At 46.3% G+C, this 19,290-nt stretch overlaps 1 protein-coding gene across 1 annotated transcript in view; it reads left to right on the forward strand.

Annotated features, from left to right (window-relative positions):
- The window catches only part of LOC311033868 (nitric oxide-associated protein 1-like), a 39,040-nt gene that overhangs the window by 8,869 nt on the left and 10,881 nt on the right, over window positions 1-19,290 (forward strand). The window contains exons 3-8 of the mRNA XM_084041566.1: window positions 2,778-2,935; window positions 10,063-10,332; window positions 12,098-12,336; window positions 13,098-13,307; window positions 14,268-14,432; window positions 18,518-18,631. Of these exons, the coding sequence (XP_083897692.1) occupies window positions 2,778-2,935; window positions 10,063-10,332; window positions 12,098-12,336; window positions 13,098-13,307; window positions 14,268-14,432; window positions 18,518-18,631 (1,156 nt within the window). The remainder of the gene's footprint in view (window positions 1-2,777; window positions 2,936-10,062; window positions 10,333-12,097; window positions 12,337-13,097; window positions 13,308-14,267; window positions 14,433-18,517; window positions 18,632-19,290) is intronic.

Raw genomic sequence — 19,290 nt, forward strand, 5'->3', positions numbered from 1 at the left:
GCTGTGTCCATTCAAGAGCCCCCAGAACTCGTAGAGAACAGTCCACACACCCCTGAAAGATCGGATCCAACCTTGCAGCCTCTGGAGCCGGTTGTAAGGCGCTCACACAGAACCACCGCTGGTCAACACTCAAACCCATTTAACTTACCCCTGCCCTTGGCCCAACCAACCCCACACCCATCAGTGCACTCCCAGCAAGTGACATTCAGGCCATGGAACTAGTGCCCCTTTAGCCAGGTCCAAGTTATGTTACCGGGACGGCAACCTTTTAAAGTGGGGGTGTATGTGAGGGGTGGGACCGTAGGACCTGGGAGCTCAAAGCAGGCGGCAGCAACAGCCTTTATATGGCAAGAGAAGCTCTCGTGAGAGCAGAGAGAGTCGCGTTTGTTCTCGCTCGTCGTGTGGGTGTGTTGCTCTGAGGTAGCGTCTCACCGGTGGCTAACACCGTGCAGCCAAACTTTACTACAGAGGTATGTTACAAAATGCATTTCGGGTTATGTTTTATTTGATGTTCTGAGAGTTGTTTTAGTACTTGAAGCCATTACTTGAAGCCATTACTTATTGAATGTTACTGCACTTTTAGAATCTCTGGTGGTGCTGTGCAACAGACTTGTGTGGGAGCCTGAAACCACACATGTGTAGTAGCAGAGTCTGAGGTAGGAGTTAACTTATATAGTCATGGTGGTTGAAAGCAACCAGAGGTTCATGTATATAATGGACTGTATTGCATTCAGCCAGCATGGTGATTTATGACTAAAACTTATATTGTTTTGTGATGTTTAAATAATATGATTTTCTGTATTATATTGTAGAGTGCCAGACAGACCCTGGTCAGCCCATGTTCCTGTCGTTTGGGGGTACAGGTGGCTCAGGCCTATAGGTAGGAAGATGGGCTTGCCAGTATATTGTATGTATTTTATGTATTGATGATGGTGCTCAGGGAGTAATTATATGTTTGTATATTGTAGGCTAACTGGTGACACGGGATCATGGTCAGCAGGCAGCCGCTGCTCTTTTCCTCCATTTAGTATATTTTATTAGTTGCTATGCTCAAGTGCCTCCTTTTTGTTTATTTTATTAGTTGCTATACTCAAGTGCCTCCCTGGTTATTAAGCCTTTTAGAAGAGTCCTCACTTACTGTATCTTAACGTCAATGACCGTTCATGTCCCTTCCCCACTTTGTAGTGTGCAGTGTTTTAACCGAGTGTTCCATTTCATTAGTGTGTGCGCATTATAAGTCGCAGTGTCTAACTATTTGCAGTGTTGATGATTCTATAGTTTTATCAGTGTGCCGTGTTATTATCATTAAAGTGTTATTATTGCTCCCCGGTCAACAAGCGTATTGGTACAGACACATGGTGTCACTCTATCTGCTGCTATTGAATAAAATGGTCGAATGATTGTACACACGAAGGCCTCTGTCCGTCTTGTCCAACTTGTGTGGGGATATTATTTGGTCACAACAGTAACAGAGTAAATGCATAGTTTGTTCAGGGTCTCTCCCCTTTAAAGAGAGTGGCGTAGTCACTTTGAGTTATCCAAAAGTATTATCAGTGTCCATCTGGTCACACATATAAAAGCAACATTAGAAACAAGTAACTCACAGTCAAGTAGATACAACCAAAAACAAAAAAAAGAGTTAAAAACACATTAAACTTCATGTAGTGGAAGGACAGAGTGGACACAAGCCATGGAGCGTCCTCACACAGAACTAAAAGCGAGGGAGAGGAGGTGGGTCCATAGACTTGATTTAATAACGTCTATAATAGTGGGTCATGACTTAATGTGGGACGGGAGACTATTCCAGACAGAGTTTGGGGGGCAGCTACAGAGGAAGCCCAGCGGTCACCCTCTTGTTTAAGCGACTGAGAGGAGCTGTTGAGATGATTACTATTTACAATGACAATGTAGGCATTTAGTAAACGCTCTTAATCCAGAGCGATTTACAGTAAACACATACATCAAATGCAGAGAGACAGTGTTGTGCCACAGTAATCTAGGATCATAGGTAAACCAAGAACCTAGCATCTGTCTAAACATTATAATATAAAATATATATATATATATATAATATATATGGTATGTACATTGAAACTATACAAACTATAGGATGCCAGGTCAACAAATTAACCTATAATCTGTCTAAATAACATGCTATAAAAATGACATTTTAACCTTCGCAAGGACATCAAGGCTAGGGCTACGGTCTACGGTGAAGTCTGAACTCTGAAGAGGTGAGTCTTCAGACGGCGATGATCAGTTCAGTTCAGTTTCAGTTTATTTCCAGCTTTTTGGACAATACATAAGGAACTGCTTTAGTGCAGTAAAACACAGTACAGGCAGTTTACAAGTGTCCTTGATGCTGGAAAAGGGGAAGGGAGAAGCATAGTGCTTATCGAGCCCTACCCCTGGCTCAGTTTACATATAGAAAATTAGACAATCATAGTGATGATAGTAGTAGATAATATAATAGATAACATAATAAAAAAGAAAAAGAGTCAATGTTTTGACACTCCTAGATAGGAAATGTAAACATTTCAGTGTTTAACACTCATCAGAATCATCATCAATAGAAAATCACGAATAATGATGATGATGACCTGAGTGCCCCCTGGGGGCAGAATATGGAGTTAGCAGAGCAGCGACGTACTGAGGAGCTAATCCATTTAGGGCTTTAAAAAACTAAAAGTAGAATTTTTAAATTTCTATATTTCAGTAGTAGCCAGCTCAGATTGACTAGAACAAGGAGTTAATGTGTTGACTTTTCTTTGTCCCAGGTAACGTTAGCAGAGAAGCATCGCAGGACTCTGCAGCAGCAGCTCAAGTCTCTCAGATCAGAGACGGAGGAGCAGGTGAAACCCGACCCGTCAGCCATCGAGTTCGCCGACACCGACTTCCCTCTGGACGAAGACCTGGTGAAGACCGCCAAGAAGAGGTACGCACTAGAACTGCAGACTCACTCCCAATCTTCTGCCGTAATCTGAAGACTCACCTCTTCAGACTCCACCACCTCAGCCCCGTAGCACTTGTCCTAGCCTTGACGACCATGCAGGATTATGCAAAGGCTAAAATGTTACTTAGATAGCATGTTATGTAGACCACTGGTTCTCAAAGTGGGGTCCGGGGACCCCCAGGGGTACTTGAGGGGGTTCCAGGGGGTCCCCAGCTAAATGATGGACAGGAACCAAATGGACCCTTATGGGTCTGTAGCTCTGAGAGTGTACAAATGGAACCAAATGGACCCTAACGGGTCCATTTGGTTCCATTTGTACACTCTCAGAGTTAAATTAACATTGATTATACAATATCAATTGGGGTCCCAGAGGTATAAATGCCATTAAATGGGGGTCTGTAGCCCTAATGCATGTTAAACTGGGAGTCCTTGAAATTAAAATGGTTGAGAATCACTGCTAGAGAACCCTAAAAACCTTCTCTTATTGGGGTCCCTGGCATATCTTTTCAAATGGGGGTCCGTGGGGTAATAAGCGTCAATTTGGGGGTCCTTGACATGAAAAAGTTTGAGAACCACTGATGTAGACAGGTGGTCATTGTTGACCTGGCATCATATAGTGTGTATAGTTTCAATGTAAAGGCTGATGATAGGTTCTTGGTTTACGTATTGTGGGGAACTGATCAAAGCCAAACACAAAATGCAGGGTACAAGCCCACTTAAGGGTATTTATTTGACACCTTTTCAGATATATGACCCGCAGGCCCTTGGTATTACTTTTCATGTAACTTCAAATAATAAAGTCCAACTCAAAATTCACCCCGCGTCGGGGTATTTTCATGCATCACAATGTCTCTTTGTTTGGATCCGTGCGCCACAGCGTCATCGCTCAGTATCCATGCATTGTGCTCAGGTATGTGTGATTAACTCCCACAGGTTGCCTAGGAGTAAACAGAGAGCGTCCTTTAACACTACAATTCATAAACATTCAGTAATGTGCAGGAATAGTGGAGAATTGCCTTACCGCCTGTAGCACCCGTCCATTCACCAGGAGAGCCAATGCCAGACTGAGACAGAGTAGCCACTTTTGTAGATTGGTGCCACACCTAACCTGTCGTCGCAGCTGCGCTCAGTTGGGGCTGATTCATGATGGTGAGTGGCAGGTAACGCCCTTCTATGACGCTGCCCAGGCTGGTGCGCTCCCTGCGAGGTCTCCCTCTGTCTCTGTCCCATGGCCTCTCCCTGGTGTGGTGCTTACCTGACAGGCGGCATTGTGGCGATACTCCACATATCCCCCCCCTAAGCCCGCCGCTTGGTCCGGGGGCTTCCAGCTCCTCTACTTCATACATGCGGGACAGGGCGTCTGCGTGTGGAATGTCCTTCCCGGGCCGGTGCTCCACCTTGAAACAATAGTCTTGTAGCTCCAGGAACCACCGCGTCACTCTGGCGTTCCGGTCCTTGTTGGTGGCCATCCATTTTAGGGGTGCATGATCTGTAATGAGGGTAAAGGTACGGCCCCACAGGTAATAACGTAGGTGGTGAATAGCCCATTTCACCGCTAAACACTCTTTTTCTACTGTTGCATAATTTTTCTCATGGTCTAGTAACTTTCTGCTCACGTAGGTAATTGGATGCTCCTCGCCATCAAATACCTGTGCGAGGACCGCCCCCAACCCGGTGCCCGACGCGTCTGTGTGGAGGACGAAGGGCCGGCTGAAGTCGGGGGCTTTTAACACTGGCTCCTCACAGAGCGCGCTCTTCAAGGTCTGGAACGCGGCCTCCGTCTCGGCCGTCCAGACAATGTGGTTGGGGCGCTTTTGACATGTCAGATCATACAGTGGGGCTGCAATAGTAGAGTAGTTTTTTACAAATTTTTGATAATAAGCCATGAGGCCAAGGAATGATTTTACTTGCTTTTTTGTCCTGGGCTGGGGCCATTCCCGAATCCGCTCCACTTTACGCGTCTGGGGCCGCACACACCCTCGTCCGATCGTGAAACCCAAGTAGTCGGTCTCCGTCAGGCCGATGCGGCACTTTTTGGCGTTGGCCGTCAGCCCGGCTCGTCTGAGCGCCCCGAGGATGGCGTGGAGGTGCTGCAGATGGAGGCTCCAGCTCGGGCTGTGGATCACGATGTCGTCCAGGTAAGCGGCAGCGTAGTCTCGGTGGGGGCGGAGTACACGGTCCATCAGCCGTTGGAAAGTGGCGGGCGCGCCATGGACTCCGAACGGCAGCACCGTGTATTGGAACAGCCCGTCGGGCGTGGAGAACGCTGTCTTCGCCTTGGCCCGGTCCGTCAGCGGCACCTGCCAGTAGCCCTTGGTCAGGTCCAGCGTGCTGACGAACCGGGCCGGGCCCAGGCGCTCGATCAGTTCATCCACTCGGGGCATCGGGTATGCGTCAAAGGCGGAGACGTCATTCAATTTTCGAAAGTCATTACAGAAGCGCAGCGTCCCGTCTGGCTTCGGCACTATCACGATCAGGCTGGACCATGGACTGTAGGACTCCTCGATAACTCCCAACTCTAGCATCTTGGCCACCTCTTCTTTAATGGCAATTCGTCTGGCTTCAGGGATTCGATACGGCCGCTGGCGCACTATTTTCCCAGGGTCCGTGCGTATATCGTGCCTGATGAGCGTGGTTCGGCCGGGGAGTTCGGAGAAGATGTCCCGGTTCCGCCCCAGCAGGTCCTTGATGTCCTGTGTCTGGGCTGGGACGAGGTCTTCTCCTATGGGCACCGGGGGCAACGTCTGCGCGGGCACGGTGGTCATCAGCGCGGGCAGCGGTAGTCGGGGGGCTGAGATCCACTTCTTCAAGATGTTGACATGGTAGATTTGGTAGCCTTTTCGTCTGCCGGGCTGGCTCACCCCCTCACATTTCTTTCCGTCGATGGCGGCCACGTTCCGGCGCGCCATGTCCAGATTCGGGTCGGTCCACTGCGCCGTGGCGAACCCCCCAGCCCGGGGTGGTTCGAGAGCTTCGACGCCGGGGAATTCGGCGAAGGGGTCCGCAACATCAGCGGGGCCCGCGGCCCCCTGGCTTGACGTGGCCTGTGTGCCCTCCACCTCCCGTCTCTGGTCTTTTCCTCTCCTCTCATCTCTCTCGTCTCTCTCGTCTCTCTCGTCTCTCTCATCTCTCGCGTCTCTCTCGTCTCCCCCATCCCCTGCCGGGGAGCTGTCACTCAGGCCGGCCGGCGTGGCGGCGCGGAACGCGGGGCAGGCGTGGAGCGCGCCTGGAGGCGCCGGGCGCGGGGCGCGTCGGCGACGGTGGCGGGCTGTGCCGCGTAGTAGGCCGGGGTCCCAGTACCGGGCGAAGAGGACGCAGTCGGCGCCGATCAGCAGTGGCACGGGCAGGTTGGGCACGACCCCGGCTGGCACCACTGCGTCCCCCCGGGGCGTCTGGACGCGGAGCTGTGTCACCGGATAGTGACGCACATCGCCATGGACACAGGTTACTGGAACGGTGGTGGAGCTGAGCTTTCCGGCCAGGTCTGCTCGTACGAGAGTCACCGCGCTGCCGGAATCGAGCAGGGCGTGCGTGTCGGTTCGGCCTATCTTCACGGGCAGGCGCGTCTGGCGGTGAGGGCTGGTACCGGTGTGCAGACAGGGCCGCGCGCTGTCGGAGCTGGCTGCTGTCCCCATGGAAACGTCGCGCTCTCTCTCGGGACACGACCAGGATATGTGGTCCGCCTGTCCACATACATAGCAGCGGCGTTGATGTGGGCCTCGGGTGGGCCCTTCGGCCACCGCGGCCTCGGTCCGGGCGGCAGGTGGGTTCGGTGGCGTCGATCTTCGACGGTCGCGGCCGGGCTTCTCCTCTCCAGGGCCCTTGGCGGCTTCGGTGCGCGTGGTCCTCATCATGTCCACGCTCACTTGGTGGTTCTCCAAGAGGGCCACGAGTGCCTCCAGTGAACTCGGACTCACTTGGGAGGCGTATCTGCGGGCGTCAGGCGGCAACGAACGTATGCATCGGTCGATCACTAAGCGGTCGATGATAGGTGGATCTCCCCCGGTGGTAAGCCAGCTATGGGCGCTGCGCAGTAGAGCCGCCACCTGCGGTCGGGGTGGAAAGGCCGAGTTGTAGGCCCAGCTGTGGTAGCGCTGCGCTCGAGCTGGGAGGCTGTAGCCCTGGGTGGCGAGGATGGCGTCCTTCAGTTTCCTGTAATCTCTGGCATCGGCGAGGGTTAAGTCCCGGCACACACGCTGGGCCTCGCCGGTGAGGAATGGGGCCAAGAGTGAGGCCCAGTCTCCGACTGGCCACCTCTCTCGGGCTGCGGTGCGCTCAAACACCTCCAGGTACGCTTCAATATCATCTTCTGGTGTCAATTTAGTGAGTACTTCTCTAGGGGCGCGTGTGCTAGCCACATCACGGCTAATTCTGTCAATTAATTTTTGTACCGCTGTCTGCAAATCTGTTTGGCTCCTCAACAGGGCCGTAAGTGCGTTGGCCTGCTCCATGTTTTTTTTTTTTTTTTTTTTGGGTTTGGCGTGGATCAGAATACCCGTATTCTCCACCAAATGTGGGGAACTGATCAAAGCCAAACACAAAATGCAGGGTACAAGCCCACTTAAGGGTATTTATTTGACACCTTTTCAGATATATGACCTGCAGGCCCTTGGTATTACTTTTCATGTAACTTCAAATAATAAAGTCCAACTCAAAATTCACCCCGCGTCGGGGTATTTTCATGCATCACAATGTCTCTTTGTTTGGATCCGTGCGCCACAGCGTCATCGCTCAGTATCCATGCATTGTGCTCAGGTATGTGTGATTAACTCCCACAGGTTGCCTAGGAGTAAACAGAGAGCGTCCTTTAACACTACAATTCATAAACATTCAGTAATGTGCAGGAATAGTGGAGAATTGCCTTACCGCCTGTAGCACCCGTCCATTCACCAGGAGAGCCAATGCCAGACTGAGACAGAGTAGCCACTTTTGTAGATTGGTGCCACACCTAACCTGTCGTCGCAGCTGCGCTCAGTTGGGGCTGATTCATGATGGTGAGTGGCAGGTAACGCCCTTCTATGACGCTGCCCAGGCTGGTGCGCTCCCTGCGAGGTCTCCCTCTGTCTCTGTCCCATGGCCTCTCCCTGGTGTGGTGCTTACCTGACAGGCGGCATTGTGGCGATACTCCACAGTATGTATTAGTTATTATTAGATTATTGGTTTACTTATGTGTTACTTTATTATTAGATTACTATTACTGTAAACTGTACAGCGAGGATGCTAGGACGCTATCATGGACAACCACTGAAAATCCCCTTCACTTGGAGATTGTGGGAAGGTTTTAGCTGCAGGGTTAATGATAGATTCATCTTCAACCTATCCACACGTTTCCTAGGGCGTTGTGGGCGTCACTTCCTGTCGATTTGATCAGGTATCTAGGGATTAAAGCGAAAACAAGCACTTCCAAACTCTGACCCCTAAAAATAATCACCTGCACGGAATGTATTGACAGAAAGCAGCTCATAATAATGTTTACGGTGGATTTTTATGAAACAAAAACGTTGCAGATAGAAAGAGGATAATTCAAGCTTTCCGTACAGCTGCTATGTTGGTGAGTTTAACGTTGTTTAATACAATCAGAAAGGACTTTTCTGTTTGGATGTATGGGCCGTCAAGGCCAGAAAGTATTTTTTTTTACCACTCAGTAGGCGTTCCAAAACTTGATTGTTGACCACAAAGCAACACATAGGCCCATACAAGGACAGTTTTTCCTGTACCCAGTTCTTTGTGATGGCTCTTTTTACTTGCTGCCAATCTTATCTTCTCTTAACCCATTTAGACCGGGAAAGAATCTGTGTCATTTTTAGATTTCTTTGGCTATTCAAAAATAACAGATATACAAGCTGTTATGCTATTTTGTTCTGCTATTTTTTTTAAATCATGAAAATGTGTGCAAATCTTTGAATATATATATTTTTAAAGCAAACATTTGTAACTCAAATCTTTGCTTCTGGGAAATTTTACATATGTCTTCTAAATCCTAACAGTTTTCTGAAAAACGTATGTTTCTATATCAGTGGTTCTCAAACTCCTCCAGGTCATGGACCACCCAAAATGATATGTATTTGGGCACGGACCCCCATCTCAAAATATGTTGTTCCAGGGACCCCCACCGAGGCACAGATCGGGAGTTAAAAATGTTCGTCTTAAAACGCATATTCAAAGTTTTGCACAAAGTTTCCACGATAAAAAAAGAAAATAGCAGATCTACAAGCTCATAGCGTGGCACTTGGTGCCGCACTACGAGCTTGTAGATCTGCTATTTTTGAATAGCCAAAGAAATAAAAAAAAATGACACAGATCCTTCTTAACACTTGGGGTGCCAGAGTTATATTAAAAAAGTGTACGTTGAGTGCCTGGAGTGCACGGTGATTCCCTCATTACACACATAGTAATCTGAGTTCCCAGAAGTTTTCGCCAGCTCTGGCGAGGAACTTCTGGGCCACAGCCCTGGTATTTGTGGGCGGGATGTACGTCACGCTCTGAATCTGAGCGGACACGCCTCTTACCGGTCTGAGAGCTGTGCAACTCGTCTAAAAAGTCCGACGAGAGGCAAACAGCAGTACACAACAATGGCGGCCGAAATTTCTCAAGGGGAAATTGCTTCCCGTCGATCCTATTTAGATGCATCACCCACTGCATGTGGATCCCGCCCCCTTTTCTTCATTGGCTGTTGATTTGAATCACAACGCAGTGGCCGCGCCCCTGCTGTCCAAGCTCCGACGCTAACCCTCCCAGACTACACACATAGAGGTCTCGTACAATCGGGGGAAAAAAATTAAAAACATTCGGTAATCCGTTCCATAGTTGCAGCCAGTTGAAAATAGTCAAAAATACATTGTAAAAAAAAAAAGTACACAGGAGCCGAGATACAGGCTTTTGAAGTCATAAGTTAACCAGGAAGTGGATTAAAGTCTAAATCTTCGAAGAATCATATCTCCTGGTGCTGTGAAGAAAAAAAAAACATTTTTGTTTCAAAAAACGTATATAAACGGTTTTGGCACTCGACATCAGTTTTTCAAAAGAAGTATATATCCGGTTTTGGCACCCAATGTGTTAAATGTTAAAATGACAGAGATGTGTTCCTGGTCTTAATGGGTTATAATAAGGAGGAAGAACGTGAAGGCCAGAGGAGAGCAGAAGGTGTTCGGCACGCCGGACCTGGACGAGCCGGCCAGCTCTACGTGCTGCTCGGGCTGCGGCGCCGTGCTCCACTGCAGTGACCAGCACACGGCCGGGTACATGCCCTCAGAGAAGTTCAAGCCCCTGGCCCAGGAGGAGGAGGGCGGCGGCCTGAGGAACGCCGTGTGCCAACGCTGCTACCTCCTCACCCACCACAAGAAGGCGCTGGAGGTCAAGATGTCTAAAGAGGACTACAGGTTAGAGTTGTTTTTGTGGTGTAAAGTAACAAAGTACATTTACTTCTGTACTTTAGGTACAATTTTGAGGTATTTTTTACTTTACTGGAGTATTTCCAGTTTTCAGTATTTTTACTTCTACTCCACTACATCTCAGAGGAATATATTGTACTTTTACTCCACTACAATTATTTGAAAACTTTAGTTACTAGTTACTTTTTAGACTTTGATTATTATCGCAAAACACACATTAACCACTTCAGCTCTATACAGGCCATTTGAAAATGGCCGATCTACCAGCTCACAATCGTGACACATTGTGAGCTTGTAGATCTGCCAGTTTCAAATGATTGTTTTATACATCTAGACCCCCCCCCCCCCCTCGAGAACCAGTGTCCCAGATTTGTTCAACGCATTCAATCCGGGAACGGATTTAGATTTTTAGCTATAGCCTATAACCATTATTTTATACTTTGGCTATTAAAAAATAGCAGATATACAAGCTCATAGTTGTAGAAAAAAAATCTTATATATATAATATATTTGAATCTGTGAATATATATATATACTTTTTTAAACTACATTTTTTACTCAAATCTTTGCTTCTGGGGTTAACACATTGCCTGCCAGAGTTTTTTCAGATTTTTAGCTGTTGCCTGCCAGGGTTTTGCCATGTTTTTGGTACCTGTTCGCGTAGCCACAGATTTTTTTCCTCCAGTATGATTGATCCCCAGATGGTTTCTAATCACAGATGAGATTCAGGTGTGGTTTCACAAATGTCAACGAGGTCATTTTGACCTCGTTGACATGTTTGGTTGATGTTTCAATATAGCTCAAAAGCAGTAGTTTTAAACCAAAAAACAAAGTGAATTGTTTGTCCGTTTGAATTTTAACATTGAAGTGAATGGAGCAGCAAATCTTCGAACATTTTTAGCTCCTAATCTGTTCATAATTCGACAAGGGTTGAAATTATAAAAAAATGCAAAAAAAAAAAAAAAAATTTTTTGATAATTAAAAAATTAAAAGACGTATATATACGTCTTTGGCAGCTAATGTGTTAAGGTACAGGGACACCTGGAACAAAACTCTTTCTTGTCAGTACACAAAGATTTTCACCCAAAAAAAAAAAAAAAAAGGCAGATCTACAGTACAAGCTCGCAGCGCTATGAGCTTGTATATCTGCTACTTTTGAACAGCCAAAGTATAAAAATATTGGCTTAAATTACACACTGGTATCGGTTCGTTACACGGTAGTTATGGGTATCGTCAGAATCGGTATCGCAGGAAGGCAAAAATGTTAAAGAGGTGGTGCCATGGTTTTGCACTTTTTCTGTTTTTCATGTGTCTATGAGGTTGATAGAACTTCATTAAGCCCCCTGGTGGTGGTTTTATGGTGTTTTATGTCTTCTCTGACTATTTTGAGTTTCTTCCTGGAGGCTGAAACCTTAAGGGTCAAACGTGCCAATAGAAAAACAGCGCTTTAGTGACACAGTGAAAACATACCCTCCCCCTCATTATCATAACACAACAGGTGTGGGCATGAGGAGGAGGAGGGACTAGGACAGGTGGGTGGTGCTAAGGTGGTGGAGGAGGTGCTAAGGTGAGAACCAGGTATACTTAATGAACTGGAGGCGTGTCCACATAAAAACATAATTTTAACAATTTCTGTATACTTTTTTGAAAAAAATCTTCCTCCTATTATAACCATAATACCTGATGATCATGTTTTAGGGGGAGGGAAATCACGGCACCCCCGTCTTTAATCGGTACGTCTCTATAACTGCAGGAACGTGGTCAGTGGGATCAAGTCCCACAAAGCTCTGGTCCTGTTGATCGTGGACCTCCTGGACCTCCCGGACTCCGTGGTGCCGGACCCGCTGGGCCTGGTGGGCCGGAACAAACACGTGGTGGTCCTGGGCAACAAGGTGGACCTGCTGCCCGCCGACGCCCCCAACTACCTGCAGAGGATCCGCCGCCAGCTGACCCAGTACTGCAGCCAGGCCGGGCTGGGAGACAACGTGAAAGGTATGGATTCAACATGAGGATATTTAACACATTAACACATTCACCGCCAGAGTTTATTCATAAGGTACTCACCCACTGCCAGCGATTTGAGTTTTATAGCTTTTTGAACCGTTCACAAACATTTTATATCCATTAAAATCCGCCATCGGATGGTGTTTATAAACAGCAACGACGGACGTACGAGCCCTCATAATGTTTAGGCTTTTCTTTCTTTTTCTTCTTCTGTGGTATCAGTGGCTAAAACAGGCTGCAAACGTCATATCCATTTTGGCTGTGACGTGATTTCCGGCCTTCCCCACCGGCCATCTTAGATTAGCTGAGCCTCCGATCGGCTATCAGATCGTTTTTAAACACAAAGAGGATAACCGTTCGTCGATCAAAGAAAAGAAAATACAACCGGAGCTTACCATTCGTTTTTTAAACCGTGTGAAAACCATGATCTTTAGCCAAAACCAGGGAAAAAACGTTTTTTCAAGATAAAAAACGAACCGGAAACGGTTGTCGGAAATTTTCTCATAGGATGGGTCGGAAGCGTCATGGGGGGAAAAAAAAATCAAGGATGGTACCAAAAAACATTTTTTCCACATAAAATAAAAAAGACGATCCCGAGATATCTCGGTATCCGCGGGTAACGGGTGGATTTAATGTCCCGAGATATCTCGGGATTGGCAGTAAATGTGTTAAGAATCGCCTCAGGTCTTAATGGATTATTCCATGTGCCCCGCCCCCGCCTTCCCCTCCCTTTTTCTTTTTTTTTAAAGACGTCCACCTGATCAGCGCCAAGACGGGCTACGGCGTGGAGGACCTGATCTCCAGCCTGCAGAGGTCCTGGAAGTACCAGGGGGACGTGTTCCTGGTGGGCACGGCCAACGCAGGGAAGTCCACCCTGTTCAACACGCTGCTGGACTCTGACTACTGCAAAACTAAAGGCTCTGAGGTCATCCACAAGGCCACCATCTCACCCTGGCCTGGTGAGAGAGAGAGAGAGAGAGAGAGACACAGACACAGACACACACACACACACACACACACACACACACACACACACACACACACACACACACACACACACACACACACACACACACACACACACACACACACACACACACACACACACACACACACACAGACACACACAGACACACACACACACACACAGACACACACACACACAGACACACACAGACACACACACACACACACACAGACACACACACACACACACACACACACACACACACACAGACACACACAGACACACACACACACAGACACACACACACACACACACACACAGACACACACACACACACACACACACACACACACACACACACACACACACACACACACACACACAGACACACACACACACACACACACACAGACACACACACACACACACACACACACACACACACACACACACACACACACACACACACACACACACACACACACACACACACACACAGACACACAGACACACACACACAGACACAGACACAGACACAGACACACAGACACAGACATGCACACGCACACAGTGGTGGAAAGTACATTTACTTAAGTAACATTTTGAGGTATTTGTACTTTACTTGAGTATTTCCAATCACCAAAACTTTTACTTCTACTCCACTGCATCTCAGAGACAAATAGTGTACTTTTACTCCACTACAATTATTTGAAAACTTTAGTTACTAGTTACTTTTCAGATATAAATGATTACATAATGAAACCTACATTAACCACTTTAGCCCTATTTTATACCTAGGCTATTTGAAAATAGACGATCTACAAGCTCACAACGCGTCGCATCGCAAATAACTCTGTCACCGTTGCTCTGATCAGCGCAAATATAGGACTGGATTTGAAGGTGGCCTGAAAATCTAATGCAAACATTGCTTTCCCTTCTCTGTGTTGACCAGGAACCACCCTGAACCTGCTGAAGTTCCCCATCATCAACCCCACTCCATACCGGATGTTCAGGAGACAGGAGAGGCTGCAGACGGCCTCCTCACAGACAGAGGGCGACCTCTCCCCCGAAGAGCTGAAGAGGCTGCAGCACTTCAGCAAACAGGGATACTTAGTGGGTAAGAGAGAGAGAGAGAGAGAGAGAAGCTGAATTCCATTCCCCAAAACTCGGTCACTCGCTCACTCTCCTCGCTTCCTCCACTCGCGCCTAAGCCCCGCCCCTGCGAGGAGCCGAGGATTATTTGAGAGGACGAGTGGTCGAGCGGTTTCCCTCAAAGGATCGGACTGCACTCAGCAGCGTCATTTCAAAGCGACGGCAAATTCCGCGATATCACTTATGACATCTCACACAGCTAGACCAGAGCCGTGGATGAAAATATACATGCATAGAATAATATGCAGGTATAGAATTATACAGAATATAAGAATAGACAATTCCTCAATGTGGATGAATGGCCACATCGTTATCTTTATAGTTAACATTGTTGTGCAAGGCCATTTATTCCTGAAATAGTGAATGAAGCGCCAGGATGAGCAAACTTACATTTATGAATTTAATCCTGACCTGTCCCTCTTTTTGCTCGTACAGTCCCCAGAACCCCAGTACAAAAATGTACTCCATGAAGTGTAGATGTGTGTCAAAAAGGAAACGTCGCAGCCGAGGGGCGCGCAGAACGGTGGATGCATATTTATAGCAGGAACAGCTTCACATTTAACTATAGCCATACTCATTCAATTCTGAACCGATTCTTAAAATGTAAAATTCTCTATTTAGCTGTGAAGGGTCTTCTTTCATGTGTATCAGTCATGATTGTTTCACCAACAAACAATATTAAATATCGGCGGGTCCTTCTTCTCCATCGCGCTGTTCGCGCACCTCCCGTTTTCTTTTCTTTTTCTTCGTCCCAGAAGTTAAAAATGTTAACATAATCTTTGTCTCAGTCATTTATAGTAGTCCGTGTACTGCATTGAGGCATGCACGAATAGAAACAGCTTTTGAGACAGAAAGTGTGCACAATATATTACAATGTATAATTGTATTATGCTTTATATCATTCAACAACGCAATAAAGCCAGTGGCTTGTTGCGGTCTTTTCAGTTACTTTACACTGTGTGTGTGTGTGTGTGTGTGTGTGTGTGTGTGTGTGTGTGTGTGTGTGTGTGTGAGATGCGCAACGAGTGAGCGGCGGCGGCGAGGGGGGGGGGGGGGGTGCGGCCGGTGTTTTCGGCACATGTGGAGGAGGAGGACCATGTAAACGTCACGGGAGAAGGGGAAAAAAACAAAAAAAAGTGTACACGTGATGCGGAAGTCTGCCGCGGAGGAGCTGTTGAGAGTGGTCGAGCATACACTTCATGTACACTCGCTCAATGCGGAAGTGGAGAGCCTCCTCGCCGACTCCACTCGACTCCACTCGCCCCCTCCAAGAAGCACATGAACAATTGGACCGCGACTACTTCCGGTTCGAAGTCGGAGTGACCGAGTGGGAGTGAGCGAGTGGCCGAGATTTTCGGTATTGGAATTTGGCTAGAGAGAGATAGAGAGGGAGAATGTCATCATCTCCATCTGAATGTCCTCATCAGAAAAGTCACATAACGGCCCAGCTAATATATTGGTGGGGCCAGTATTAATTTTAGACAGCAAATATGTATTTAGTTATAGTCATAGTCTTTTGAATAAAATCCATTTAGCTTTAGTCATATTTTTGTCATGACAAAAATATGATTTTTGAAATAATTTGAAAGCGAGGTTTTAGTTTTAGTTGACTAAATATCATACGATTTTAGTAAACTAAAACTACAGTTGAGTTAGTCGACTGAACTGTATTTTGACGGGCCGTGATGGCATAATAATGACTTATTTCAGGGTCCCCACGGTCATGAAATTCCTGGAAATATTTTGAAATAAAAAAAAAAAAAATCCAGTACTGGAAAAGGTTTGAAATTGATCAAACATCATCAAAGGTCCTGGAATTTATCAAGGGTCCTGGAAAAATATTTGGCTATGCATTGTTTTTGGCTATTGATTTTGCTAAAACAAAACATTTTCATAAACATGAATGATATTACACGAAATATGTAACATAAGTAGTTTTTCGCCGAACGGGCTGTGTGACGGCAGCCTAATGTATGTCTCAAACTTTATTTTTGCTACACTGCCTATCTTTGGGCATTCTACATAGGAGTAAGAGACACATTATTGCGCCGAATGATTGTTATATGGGCCTGGAAATTGGGCTAAATATTCTGGAAAGGTTTTGGAAAAGTTTTGGAAATTCATTGCTAAAAATGTGTGGGGACCCTGTTATTTATACATGCCTGCATGCCGCTTGTAGATCAACCCCACTCCATACGGGATGTTCAGGAGACAGGAGAGGCTGCAGACGGCAAGCTCGCTTGTAGATCGGCTATTTTCCGAAGCATAAAATGACTTGTCTTTTAGTTCTACTGGATCTCTTCTCCACTAGTCCCTCACTAACATTTTAGTCTAGCTTGTTTTTTTCTTTTTGTTGATGAAATTGTCAATATATTTAGTCATAGTTTTAGTCATCATACTGAAGCTTAGTTTTTATTTAGTTTAGCTGATGAAATTAGCACTGGGGCTCTACAGATTATGATCAAACTGAGAGAGGGAGAGAGTGTGATGGTGTAGCTATCTATTCAGTAGGGTTGTAACGGTACATAAAATGTTCAGTCTGGTACGTAGAGTGTTGGAGAAGAGTAGCGCTTGTTTTTCTTACATCAACGTCCTTAATAGTGAACAGTGAAAGCCTCTACGATGCTTTTCTTTTAACCCATTAAGACCTGAGGCGATTCTTAAAAATGTTTTCTAAATCTAAAAGAGTTTTAAAAAATATATATACTATGAAATAAATATTTTCAAGATTTTTCAAAAATAGCAGATCTACAAGCTCGTAGCGCGGCACTCGGTGCCGCGCTATGAGCTCGTATATCTGCTATTTTTTAATAGCCAAAGAAATCTAAAGTGACACTGATGCGTTCCCGGTCTTGATGGGTTAACCCACTTTTAAGGAAAGTGCAATGGAAAAGTTCAGCTCTTTAATAATGTTGTTTATGTTCTAGTTTCTATTATTTTATGTATTGAGGAACTTGGGTTTGCAGCGGTACCGGTATACATATATTTTTCACTGCACCATACCATTAAAAAAAGAAGGAACAAATCATGGCTTCAAAACCGGGATACCGAACGTGTAGTGGTGTTGTTGTGAATGGGTATAGTGCGTTGGTTCTCAAATTGGGGTCCGGGGACCCCCAGGGGTCCTTGAGGAAGTTCCAAGGGGTCCCCAGCTAAATGATGGATAGTTAGGAACCAAATGGACCCTTATGGGTCTGTAACTCTGAGAGTCAAATGGACCTAACGGATCCATTTGGTTCCATTTGTACACTCTCAGAGTTAAATTAATATTGATTTTACAATATAAATTGGGGTCCCAGAGATATAAATGGGGGTCCGCAGCCTAATGCATGTCAAACTGGGGGTCTTTGAAATTAAAATGGTTGAGAATCACTGCTAGAGCCGTAAAAATCTTCTCTTATGGGGGTTCCTGCCTGGCATATCTTTTCAAATGGGGGTCCGTGGGCCAATAAGTGTCAAGTTGGGGGTCCTTGACATGAAAAAGTTTGAGAACCACTGGTATAGTGCACCAGCTTAATATTTTGCTATGGAAACTCTGTATTTTAGTTCATTCGGTACGTTTCGGTTCGGTACGGTACGGGCCATTTGGTTCGGCATTGTTACCAGGGCTCCAGACTAACCCTTTTCACCACCGCCCCAAAATACTATTTTAACCGTCCCAAAGTGAAACGGTCCCAGTTTTTTTTTTTTTTTCTGTCCTCTTAGGACATGTTTGCATGTTTGCAACTAAAGTTGTGCCTGAGGAGGATGATCAGTACTGCCGCCCTGTGGTAACTTTGATTAATCGTTATATAAACATGTCTATGTCTCGTGCAGCGGTCTGCTCTCGTGCCATGAGTTTGTGCACCGTTTGAGCAGTGGCTCAAAAAAATCTTACCCCAGTCTGCGTCCCAGCGGACATACATTTTCGTCCCAAATACATATTTTTGCCTCCCCAGGACGTCAAAATTCCCTTAGTCTCGAACCCTGATTGTTACACCCCTACTAAAAAAAAACGTGTAAAGCACATGCCAGTATTGTGTTGTTGAGCGTGTGTGTGTGTGTGTGTAGGTCGTGTAGGCAGGACGTTTCGGGTGCAGGCTGACCGGAGCAGACGGCTCATAGAGTTTGACCCAGACAGTCTGGCCTACAGCGAGGAGGACAGTGGAGAGGACAGCAGACCAGGTCAGTCCCCGGCCTATAACACCCTGTTAAATACTTTATGAATTATGACAACATAATAACACGCCTGGTTGGTCACATGCAGCGCTGTGTATGTGTGTGTGTGTGTGTGTGTACTGTACTATAGCCCTCATTAACCTCTGTCTGCTGAAACTTTGGTGTCATTTTGACGATAAACACATTTGTTCATGGAAGCCCCGAGCTTGTATCCAATATAAAATAACACTTGCTATTTGCAGTGGTAGTGTTTTCAATTGATGCTAGAGACACGACCATGCAGACCCACCTTGGTCATTTGTTCTTTTGTACTACTTAGTACTTAGGCTTGTTTTTTACTTGACCACATGTTTTAATTTAGATAGCATGTTATTTAATATACATATAGGTTCATTGTTTACCAAGTATCCTGTAGTTTCAATGTACAGATTATTATTTTGATAGTATATTGTTTAGCCTGATGCTAGCTTCTTGGTTTACCTGTGATCCTATAGTTTACTGCAGGGGTCTTCAACACGGGGTCCGGGACCCCTAGGGGGTCCTCAGAGCTACTATAGGGGGTCCGCCAAATCTTTGTGTGATAGGATTTCGTTTTTATACTCTAACCTAGAATACACTTTGAAACCTAGAATTCCTTTTCTGAGGGGAACATTAGCCGAAAATAG

Source organism: Gymnoscopelus microlampas, assembly GCF_963454915.1.
Source record: "Gymnoscopelus microlampas genome assembly, chromosome: 18".
Lineage (NCBI taxonomy): Eukaryota > Metazoa > Chordata > Actinopteri > Myctophiformes > Myctophidae > Gymnoscopelus > Gymnoscopelus microlampas.